Source organism: Schistosoma haematobium, chromosome 4, assembly GCF_000699445.3.
Source record: "Schistosoma haematobium chromosome 4, whole genome shotgun sequence".
In the NCBI taxonomy this organism is placed as follows: Eukaryota; Metazoa; Platyhelminthes; class Trematoda; order Strigeidida; family Schistosomatidae; genus Schistosoma; species Schistosoma haematobium.
Genome location: NC_067199.1, coordinates 46,033,565 through 46,045,492, shown reverse-complemented (window position 1 = coordinate 46,045,492; position 11,928 = coordinate 46,033,565). Strand labels below are relative to the sequence as shown.

Below are 11,928 nucleotides of genomic sequence, written 5' to 3'. Positions count from 1 at the left end.
AAACTCTTTTTCTACAACATTCGTAGTTCCAGTATAACTTTCTCACGCAGTAAGTTCAAATTAGACACTAGTCTTTCTAAATAAGGCTGTTAATCTAATATCCATATTCTCTATTTCAGTTAATCGATGAAGACATGTACCACGTGCATCTGTTGTATACTGCCATTTTACTCCAATTCTAACTGTTATATCTTACTTTTGAATTATAAAATTGCTATATGCTGCAAATACAGATTTATTTGTTTTGATGGAGGTAGGGGGGCTTATGGGATTTTCACTAAAGAGCTAAGCGAGTGCGTAAACCAGTGTAAGGTACCATACGGGGTGCATTTGAGTTACTAGTGTTCCATAAGTGCGGATAGGGGCATTGCTTGATTGTCATATGGCATTTGAATTAGAAGCTATAAGATAAGACGCAGGTGCGGTTAGGATGTGTAACGCGTGTCCATCCATCAGCTGGCGTGACAACCCATGGTGGTTAGAATAAGCTATGAGAGGACCCGAGTCTGTAGGTCTCCCAAGGAAATGACGAGGATATGCACCAAATCACCTTATGAAGAGCGCCTTCAATCACTTAACCTCTACTCATTACAGTATAGACGTCTTAGAGGTGACCTAATGGCTTACAATAACCTTACCACTTCTGGACATCCCCTAAAACACCTAATTAAGCTTAGTTCCAACACTAACCTAAGGGGTAACACCCAGAAACTAGAGACAACATAGCGGAACGGACTGCTTAAGAGTTGTCAAATGCTGGAGTTTTCTGCCGGCCGAGCTAGTCCAAGCGACTTCGCAGGAGTCCTTTAAGAGGCAACTGGGTTTATTCTTAAGGACTAAGTATAGTATCATACTATGATTTACCAATTTCTTTTTCCTCTTTTATTGTTAACATACCTAGTTTTCTGCCTTGAGGTATTGGTGATCCCCTGCTACTAAACACGGAAGGCTGTTAAGCGAAAGCTTCTTCTATTCAGTCCACAACCATTTGAACACATGAACTAGGTGCTGAGAGGCTCGCTTATCACAAGTTTCTTGCAACGATTAAGTAGATGAAACAAAGTAGTATTAGATTCAGAAATTTACTCAAGAACTTTCATTAACAATCGAATATCAAACAAAGATTTAAACCAAGTTCCCGTTTGAAAGTTGTATTGGTAATGTTAAGCAGCAGTTTTTGTTTTTTCCAAACGAAAGAGTAAAAGAAGTCACAAAATACTGGAAGTGGTTGTGAGACTAAAATGGAAGTCCAGCATCCTTTTTATCATCTGCTGTTCGTTGGATCTCCCGTAAACAGTTCCATAGGGCCCTAGTTCTAAGGGCGAAACAGTTTTTATGATCTGTGAAGACTCACTCCTGTTGTATTCTAAATGAAAAAATTGTGATGAATTTAGTCAGAAATGTGGAACATATAAACAACCAAATCACATGTTTTTTAGCAAAGAATTTATGCAGTTGTGATTTACCTTAAGGTTCATGAATATTAGATAAGGTCAGCTACTATTACTTGCGCAAAGCATAACATGGGCTTAGTACCGTATTGCAATGCTTTTATTATTTTGCTCCCATTTAAGTATTCCCATGCATCTGCGTCTAGTTTAACAGGAAAACATACAAGCAGAGTAAGTGTATGATAAACTAAAAGTCCCGGTTGTCAAAAAGATTTTTAACATTTGTCCACAGCCAGCTGCATTTAATTGAGACACAGAACACTCATCTTCTAAGACTGTATACTGCTGTTTTGCGGGCAACTAAAAGCTCAGACACTTAGCTATCTTGCTACCGATGTTATTGCTGGGGAAATTGTTTAATGACAGTGATCATGAAATATGGTCAGTGATAGATGTACAGTTTAGAAATAAACACCAAACATACTTATCGCTATCTTATAATGTATGACAGCAACAGCATCAAAGGCACGTTTTTTCCTATTTTTAATCAGACTGATCTGAATCCGTATACACATTAGAAACAGGCAACTCTACTTACTAAACTGATCTGTTTCGTTACAGGCTTCAAGCACTATACTTAAATATATCATAATTCTTTCAACTAAACTGAATTATACGACAACCAAGAACACTAAACTAAGCAAGTGTCATAGTTATTGTTTCACTTGCAAAGATATTTTGCTCAAAGTAGGTAAATGGACATAATTAAGCCGATAAAACCAAAACACGAAATATAGCCCAGTTGAACTTACCTAAGAAAAAAAAGAAGGATACATATATACTGCTTTAAAGCAGTATTCAGTATGAATTCATACTGAAGACAACAGGGAGTTGATCATAGAAACACAGTTTACAGTACCACAAACCTTTCTTCAGTAAAATCATGCACTGACAGTCTATCTGGAAACAATCAACTATGTGAATAAACTCACTATGACTTGAGATATCATTTCAGCGTGCAATGGACGTACAGTGTAACGCAGTCTGACGTGGCGAATAAAAATTATAAAACAGAGAAACATTAACTACAGAATCTAGTTATTTAATTAAAAACACATGAAATGACAAAACCTGTGATTACTTGAACGCACAAATGACAGTGTTCCATACATTAAGTTTACATAGTTGCGTTGCAGAAAGGTCGCCCGTTGTTTCATATTTACTTTTCTTGTGGCTTTGTTCACCGTTGTTGCTAGTTCTTCCACGTATTTCTGCTTGTCGGATTTAATGCTTTTCTTCACTCGCTCAACTGCTTCTGCGTACTCAACTTGTACTTGAACGTCATCTGCTCGTGTTCGGCTGTTCGTAACTGCTACCTTCTTCTTCCTACTTTCCTCGATTTTTTCATTGTTTTCATAGAGATCCATTCCTTATGATGATGCTAATTGAGCCACAGGACCTCTTGATACGTTGAAGTTAATGGGTCGTTGGTACCTTTCCAGTTGTCCTCCATAGACGTTTCTTCTCCCTTCAGTAGATCCTGTAAGGCTTGGAACCTGTTGTTGAGAGCTATCTTGAATTCTTTGAGTTTGTCAGCAAGTCGAAGGAAGTCTGTATTGTACCTTTGTAGTGCTGTTTATCAAGTTTTCCAGTGCTTGTTTAGCTTCAGTTTTAAATAGGTCACAACAAAGTGGTGACCGAAGCGATGTCAGATCCTCTCCTGATTTTCACATCTGTCATTGTCATTCGTGGCATCGAAAGGATACCGAGATCGTGCCAGGATACAAGCTTGGTTACAGAACGTAACCGAATTCGCGCGAAGTTACAATCGAAGTGTAAGCGAAAAAATGGAAGCACAAAAAAGCTGTCATTAGTACAGTCAAACAAAAGCACGTTAAAACAAACACTGGTACAGTTGGTTATAATAATAATTGTTTTTATTAAACCAGTCGTGTTCTCGTGATAAACGTGAGTCACTACAGGAGCCTCCCGCTAGAAAGGGTTTACACTTTCGATAAATAGCGGTTTAAATCGTGGGACTGATCGGCTGACGAGCGATTGTAGGACGGAAGAATTGGCGAACAGGAAAGCGAACGCTGATCGTCGAGTTGCCAACGAAGGTCGTTATCGGAGAACGGTACCAGGAGCGATGTGTTGTATTTGTTGCTTGAGTTGGCATGCTACACCAGAGTGGTTTGTATCCAGAATCTGAAGAGGGCGTTCGTAGAGGTGCGCACCAGAAACGCTGCAGACGTAGGACGAAACCACGTTGAGCCAAAAGCCAGAAGCGACCGTAACGACCAAGTTCGGGACCAAGCGTATACCAAGCATGCGAAACCAATATATCGACTGAGTACGTTGACAAGAGCGTGGGTGGCCAATCCAGCTTTCGCCAAAGTTGACTGAAGTCGACGGAACCAAACGTAGATGGTCGAAGGCGTGGGCTCAGGAAACAAAAAGAAAATCAAAAAAAGAGGAGTGTAGCATACGTGTAGTATAGGAATAATCCTACACCGTATCGGTTGTTGACTGTGCGACTAGTCGCGGAAGCGTACGGGAACCGTACTCGGCGACCGGAACGTGAGACGGCAGTCTCGTTCGTATTTCGTGAGCCTGCAATCTCATCCGAGGTCAGAGGCGGCGTGGTCTGCTGATCTGGACGTGAGACTGTCGTCTCGTCCGTAGACGGTGCAGATGACGCGTGCTGTTGACCGGGACGTGAGAATGAGGTCTCAGATGCATCTAGCGTGGGACCTGAAGAAGATTTAAGGATCCCGCTAGGTTTGATAGGTCTAGCATTGAATCTCAGGGTGTCAGATAGGGCACTGTCATCGACGTGTGCTGGTTTGAGACGATCAATGCTGACGATCTCGACGCGTCCATATCGATCAACCTTGAAGGTCTTTTCGTGACGAGCGATCACGTGAAAAGGAACTTCGTAAGGTTGTTGCCAAGGTTTGCGTACCGAATCTACTCGTACAAAAACATGTGAACAGGTAGATAACTCTCGAGGGAGAGCGACCTGTCGATGTTGTATTCGAGTTGACACCGGAGACAGCGTTCGCATAAATGCAGACAGTCGATGGACGTAGTCTGATTTACCGAAATTAGGTCTGCTCCGTGGTGTGAAGAATTCTCCGGGCAGACGCAATGTCGTGCCGTATACAAGTTCAGTGGCGGAACATTGGATATCTGCCTTTAAGCTCGTTCTCGCCCCTAAAAGAACGAGCGGTATGGTTTCGTGCCAGTTGCCGTTTTCGTGTGCTCGTAGAACACTTTTAAGTTGGCAGTGAAACCGTTCAACTTAACCATTTGGTGCTGGGTGGTAGACGGATATGCTTATGTGTATGCATTCCGTACCAAGCAGCCGGGTCAACGAGGAGAGTCGTTAATAGGGTAACATTTCTCGAATAAAGCGTGGAATTCATCATCACGCGAATAACAAGTGACAAGGATTCGGTACACATACGTGTGAGTCTATTATATTAATACTATTCTTATCGTTATCCGTCATGTCGCGTATATTATATATTAAAAATATGAAAATATACGACAGACGTGGATAGATAAATCATAGACTCACCGAATTGGCTTCTTTGGAAGATTTGATCAGAAGTTGAGGCGTGTTCCAAACTTTGGGATCACCAATTGTAGTCGAATTGGGATTACCAATTGTAGCGTGGCGTCGTGTTGAGATTAACTGTGAACACCGCTACCAAGAAACACGTGCCAAGCGAATCAGAAGGCGTAAGAAGCTCGTTCCAAATGACTCCATAAAATCCCCGAGAAGCCGAATACCAGAAGGCAATTAATGGACCAAGTCGATGTTTATTTGCTGGCGATCTCGTGGCATCGAAAGGATACCGAGATCGTGCCAGGATACAAGCTTGGTTACAGAACGTAACCGAATTCGCGCGAAGTTACAATCGAAGTGTAAGCGAAAGAATGGAAGCACAAAAAAGCTGTCATTAGTACAGTCAAACAAAAGCACGTTAAAACAAACACTGGTACAGTTGGTTATAATAATAATTGTTTTTATTAAACCAGTCGTGTTCTCGTGATAAACGTGAGTCACTACAGGTGCTTTGATGATTCTGGATCTGTGAGATTCACATCCTACAACTGCATTTCATGCTAATTTGTACAGCATTAGAGCAACTATCCGAGTGTGTATAGCATTTTCCTCTTCGTCGCTAGAGTCAGCAGCATTTCGCTTGAATGCAGAGCGGTGACTACAGAACCATTATAAGACTTATCAGTAATTCTCTCTCAAATTGATATCTTTACACTTCGTCGTGTGAAGCTGATCAGTAAACGATTGGAAACTAACGTACTCGGATTCCGATATTATTTTCGATTCGTTAACCACAAATCTTTTTATCGGTTGTCGCTGATTTATATGACAGTGAGCATGATGTTTGAACCTAATGAATGCTAGATATCCACATTTCTTTACGTGTCGACTTTTACATGTATTTCTGTCTGTTATTTCCTCAAAGCACTACACTGTTTACAATCTTCGACGAACCGTTGACATAAATGAATGCCGATGATGCATAAAATACGATTACTTAAACTACTTGATCAATTGAAGCGATTGTTAAAGCGATGACAATGGGAATGAAGTTAAACAGTAGGAATTGAAATGGTTGACTTTGACTCAGAAGTCTCATCGGGGCAACGAATAAGCGAATGTTAATATTGTGGACATTTGTGGTGCGACGAACGTGTCACAACTCAATACTATTTAGTCACCGTTCCAGAATAGATTATATCATGATGCGAAAAAACGTAATCACAAAACAAATGACTATGATTCCACCTTTATATCAGTAACATGAACAAACATAACGAGCAAGATCAAGAGTACTGGAGCAAACTTTGAAAGTGGTAACATTTCTTCACGTGGTTTAGGAATTCTTCGACTTGCTATTTTGTAGGGTGTATTATACTGTGATTATCATCCTGTACTGTACATCGGGTACATCTTACCCCGAAAAATAAGGAAAAAACTTATTTTTATTCGACGGACAATTACCAGTTCGTATTGTACCTATTGCGGACTTAAGTCGTAAATAGATCTGCAATTCATTACATACTCACAGTCTCTAATCCTAGTATTAACCAGGTTAATACTTAATAACAACTAATACTCAGATATTATATTTAATTTAACGAGCACTGTGCTCACTTATTTTCATATCATGTCCAATAACTCCATTAAAAGAGAAATTTCACCAACTTCTAAGCCAAATAAAAGGTCCAAATCTGTAACCCCTACAACTGACGACTCAGTGCTTGACAATGTCGAACCTTTAACTACTGAAAAATATGTGTATTGTACACAAATGTCTCTATCGTCATCAGATTCTCCATGTCGCAGCCCCTCTATCTCTACGTGCAGTATGCCAACGGTAAGACTGGTTGACATACAAGACACTATACCTACGTGCATAGAAAAGCCAGCACAGTCTACTAGACAGTATATGCTACCAAGGCCTAAATCTAAAATTTCAAAAACTGAAGAGTCCAATGGTCCACCTCATACACACCAAAATACTGATAGATATAGTAATGACATCCGACAGCTACAAAACTCTCTATCCGAAATTAACGGCAAACGTGGGCAATTAGCACCCCTCACTCATATATAGGGCCTTGACACAGACAGAAATCTTGAGCAACTCACTAAAGCTGAGTGTATTTTGGAGTTTGTGGCTGAAGAAGTGACGAAAAGAGTGATGTCCTCCTACAATGCTGTTTTGTATAACCTCCCCGACCGCACACACCCATCTAAGTTAAGGGATATTTGCCTTAGAGCATGCGGTATGCCGAACGTTAACTGCAAAGTCATCCGCCTTAGAAGAAAGTCAGACAGATCGAGTTGCCCCCTTTTGTTTATGTTTGGCTGTTGTAACGATGCTAAGCAGTTTATTAATTTAAGCAAAGGTATTAGCTCACTAATTCCATACAAGAATATAGAAGTTACTCCAGACCTTACGCCCTGTCAACGTCGTGTAAGAAGACGGGAAGCGATAGAATTGAATGGGAGTGTTACTGTTAATAATCAGCCAGAGACAGTTTGCAACACAGCAAACAGTTTAAAACACACGAACAATATCGATAATGATATTAGAAAACGAAGATTATCAGAACTATGTGATATATTAGCGCAATACATTTCGAACAATCTGGTCACATATATACACATATACACGAACAATAAGCATGATACCACTCCACATACGGCTGATCACTCTGTTGATCTAGATGAGTCTACAGATCAGAAACCTTTGGATAAGATACGGACCCCAACAGACACCAAAAACCATAACGACATGACCAATTCCAGCTGTCCGTTCAGTAATGTACTCAAATGTGAGTCGTGTAACAACACACATCCAACTAAACCTGTACACTTGAAAATTTGTCCTCCTAAAGATATTCCACAAGTAGACTTAAATGAACCTAAGTTCATCTCACAGAGACAACGGAAGACTCCAGCTCTGAAAATAAAGAGTGGGAAGACAAAACTCATGATACCGAATAGGGAAACACGTAAGACTGAACCCAACTGCTCTATAGGTATCCCAAGAACAGTGAAGAGGTTCTCCCCGCTGCTATCGTATAACTTGCCTTCAACACCTCTAAGTTGCAAAATGGGTGGTGCGCTTCAGCATAGCAAGCCTTCTTACACGCAGACTAACGAAAACTATCAGAGAACTGGTCACCCAAATCACACCCTGAAGCCTAAAACCATAAATAAGAATGATCATAATAGGTTTCTCACTCCACACCCTACCTACATTCCCCAGGATCGCAACTGTAATTACTCTCAGAAAGAAAACCTCTCACACCCTTTAGTACCGACCCATCACATAAAAACGGCTCCCATGTATAACAGCAGTCGCAACTCCTCCCAGTTACGCGTAGCAGACCCCTCTCACGCTAACCTAAATAGCCATAACATGGGCTACGAGTCTAACCATCAAGACTATTTTGTAAATAACCATACACTTCATAGTAGGCCTGTACAAGATTTTTTTGGAATAAGACCCCTAGTGACACCTCTGTTGAAGCATATAGCCCTGGTTATTTCAAACCACATGCAAACCATAAATTTGTTTCCTCCGTACAGTTTCCATCAGAGAGTACTCCCACCCTTTCCTCCTGGGTAAACTCCCCAATCAACTTCACTAGCTCATTTGATACATCTCCCACTAAGTCTAGCTATCAAAATGCCGAGCTAATGAAGAAAATCCAATCCCTCACATCAAACTCATCTCACACCCGCGAGGGTTACGATGACTTTATCCGAGATACCCTCACCCATTTTAACTTAGTAGGCCACTTGCTTAATATATGCCTTATCAACGCTCGATCGATCTGCAACAAAAAGACGGATTTAGCCCTGTTTGTATCCATATACCAACCATCACTTATTATGATATCTGAAGCATGGATGAACAGTAATATTTCCGACCGAAGTATATCTCTTGATAACTATTTTCTATATAGAAGCGATAGATTGAATGGACGAGGTGGAGGATGCCTTATTTACGCTCACTCTAGCCTAAACTCACTGCTATGTGATATGCCTGAACTAAACAAACTGAAGGATTCGGTGTGGATTGTATTAAAGCCGTCGAATTCCGTTACCTTACAGCTTGGCTGTGTTTATCGTCATCCTAACGCATCAATAGATGAAATAGCAGTATTATCGGAGGTATTCACACTAGCATCATCCCTCTCATTCACAGGCAAGCTCATTTGTAGTGACTTCAATATGCCCGAAATTTCTTGGCTGCCAGTCAAAGCGCCGAGACGTTATGAATCATTTATTGAATGTCTAGAGCTTGGACAATGGACTCACTATGTCGATAGCCCTACCAGACATCAAAACATCTTAGACTTAGTCTTTACCAGTGGCCTCATCCCCAATACTTTGTATATTGGAAAAAAGTTCCCAGGTAGTGATTATAACATTGTCATATGCAGCCTTAATGTATAAGCCACAACCGATAGAAGTAAAACCGTAACAATTCGTAGAAACTATCGCAAGGTTGATTGGGATAACTTCCACAATTACCTAAGAAGCACTGATTGGAGAACTTTCTTTACCTCAAACAATACCGACACATTAACCAATATATTTTATCACAAAATCAAAAGTATCATCAACAACATTGCACCTTTAGAATACTGTAAACCTACGTTCTCCAAGGATATCTATATACCGATCAGTACAAGAAGACGTCTTCAGTCAGTCAGTAACAACGTAGAACTTCGTACGTACGAACATCAGTTCGAGTTGCCACACCACATCTTCAAAGACATTGTACTCGATTCCCCAACTTAAATGACTTTTCCTCTTTAGTAACGATGACAGAAATACTTGTCCGAACAGAGGCAATAAGTAAACAAAAAGCAGTAGCACAGGAAAAACGTGCAGTTGAACTTAATAATAACTCCTTTGCACTCACTATACTACTCCAATATAAACTTAGACGCTTTAAATCGAGAGGGAGTATATTCATTAAAGGCAAACAAGTATACGAAGATCCCAAACTTATCACAGAATTATTTACTGAACATTTTTGTTTCTCACTAACTAACGAAAAACCATTTAATGATTCAGAACCAATCCCAGTAACTCCCTGTGAAATTACTAATGTAGAATTCAGTGTACAAAATATCTCCAAGGCAATCAGTACATTGAAACACTCCTACACTGATGGACCAGATGGTATTCCATCTAGCATGTTAAAACGTGGAGATGATATGTGTGTTTTGCTTCTCAAACTATTCGCGATATCACTCTCTTCAGCGTGTTACCCTACTGCCTGGAAAACTACACATATCATTCCCAAAATTAAAACAGGACCTGAAGGAAACGTTGAAAATTACCGGCCTATAAACATAACTTCAGTGGTATCCAGAGTGATGGAAAAAGTAGTTAAGGCGGCTGGAGTCCAACATCTACTAACTAATAATCTCATCTCGACCTCCCAGCATGGATTTCTTAGGTCCAGATCATGCGATACATGCCTAGTAGACTACCTGAATGATATAACTCTGAAACGAGACAGCGGACTCCTTGTATCAGTCCTATTCCTAGACTTTAAGAAAGCCTTTGGTAAGGTCCCACACAAAAGGCTACTCGTCAAACTAAAGTCCTTCGGAATGCACAACCCACTGTACTCATGGTTTGCTTTGTTCTTAACAGAACGTAAACAGATGGTAAAGTACAATGACTGTTTCTCGTCCGCTAGACCAATCACCAGTGGAGTCATCCAGGGAAGCGTATTAGGTCCACTTTTGTTTCTTATGTATATAAACGATATATGTAACACCATAGAATTTGGGAAACCATACTTCTATGCTGATGATCTCAAAATAGTATACAGCTATAAGCCTGAGACACTAAGCGAAAGTGTATCCCAGATCCAAAAGGACCTCAATAACTTAACTATCTGGAGTGAAAAATGGCAATTACCATTTAACCTCAACAAGTGCGGGATCATGCACTTTGGAAAGCATCCCTATAAACCGCGACTTCACTTAAATGAATGTATAGTCCAAACACTCGAATCAGTACACGATTTAGGAATTAATTACATAGGAAGCCTAAACTTTGAAGAACATGCCTCCTCTATTATTTCTAAATCTAGATGGCTAATTGGTTTTATAATGAAAAACTTTTTCTCAACAGAGGGTAAACTTACTCTCTACAAAATATGTGTACGGCCCTCCCTTGAATACTGCTCTTTTGTCTTCTCTAATATAAATATCACAGACAAGATAAGAGTAGAGGATGTTCAAAGACGTTTCACACGTCAACTACTAGGATGTAACTCGAATCTCGATTACACAGACAGATGTAAGCATCTATCTTTAGAACCTTTATGGCACCGTAGGCTAAAAAACAATTTAATATTTCTCTACAAAGCGATATATGGGCTCTCCTTTCTAACCTCCTGCCCGACTATCACCCACGACCCAGCCTATAGACTTAGAAACAACGCATATACACTACTTACCGTAAAACACCAAAAACAAATGCGTTGTAAGTTTTTTACAGTACGGTATAGTTTATTGTGGAACAGGCTGCCAATGCCTATCCGTAACTGTGATACGTTTACCAGATTCAAAAAGCTAATAACCCTATTTCTAGACTCCAAAGAGCTTCAACATTTCCTTGAACTCCCGTCCACCGATGAGGCACTTTATTACGGACCGCCTAGTATCTAGAAAGAACAAGATTATAACAAGTTCGACTGTTACTAATACGAATATAACCAAATCACAGAATATATGGCTTATCCTTTCCTACTATTCATTGTTTATTATTCATGGCCTTATGCTCCTAACCCTAGCTTTTAGTTCCCAAATCTCTACAGGTTAAATGTACATTATTCTTCCTAAAAGTCAGGTTTTTTTCTACTGCAAGTAGACAGATAGCTCAATCTTATGGATGCTGATCTACCAAGGCCGATCATACAAAGCTCAAAATTTGGTCACAAAGTCTCGTGAGTTT

The 11,928-nt window shown here is 40.1% G+C and overlaps 1 protein-coding gene across 1 annotated transcript; it reads right to left on the bottom strand.

Annotated features, from left to right (window-relative positions):
- Positions 1 to 1,068: 1,068 nt before the first annotated feature.
- On the bottom strand, positions 1,069 to 5,318 carry MS3_00008211 (uncharacterized protein). The gene has a single exon (XM_051216565.1). It carries the CDS (start codon positions 4,456 to 4,458, stop codon positions 3,856 to 3,858), a length of 603 nt encoding a protein of 200 aa, XP_051067166.1. The 5' UTR covers positions 4,459 to 5,318; the 3' UTR covers positions 1,069 to 3,855.
- Positions 5,319 to 11,928: the final 6,610 nt, after the last annotated feature.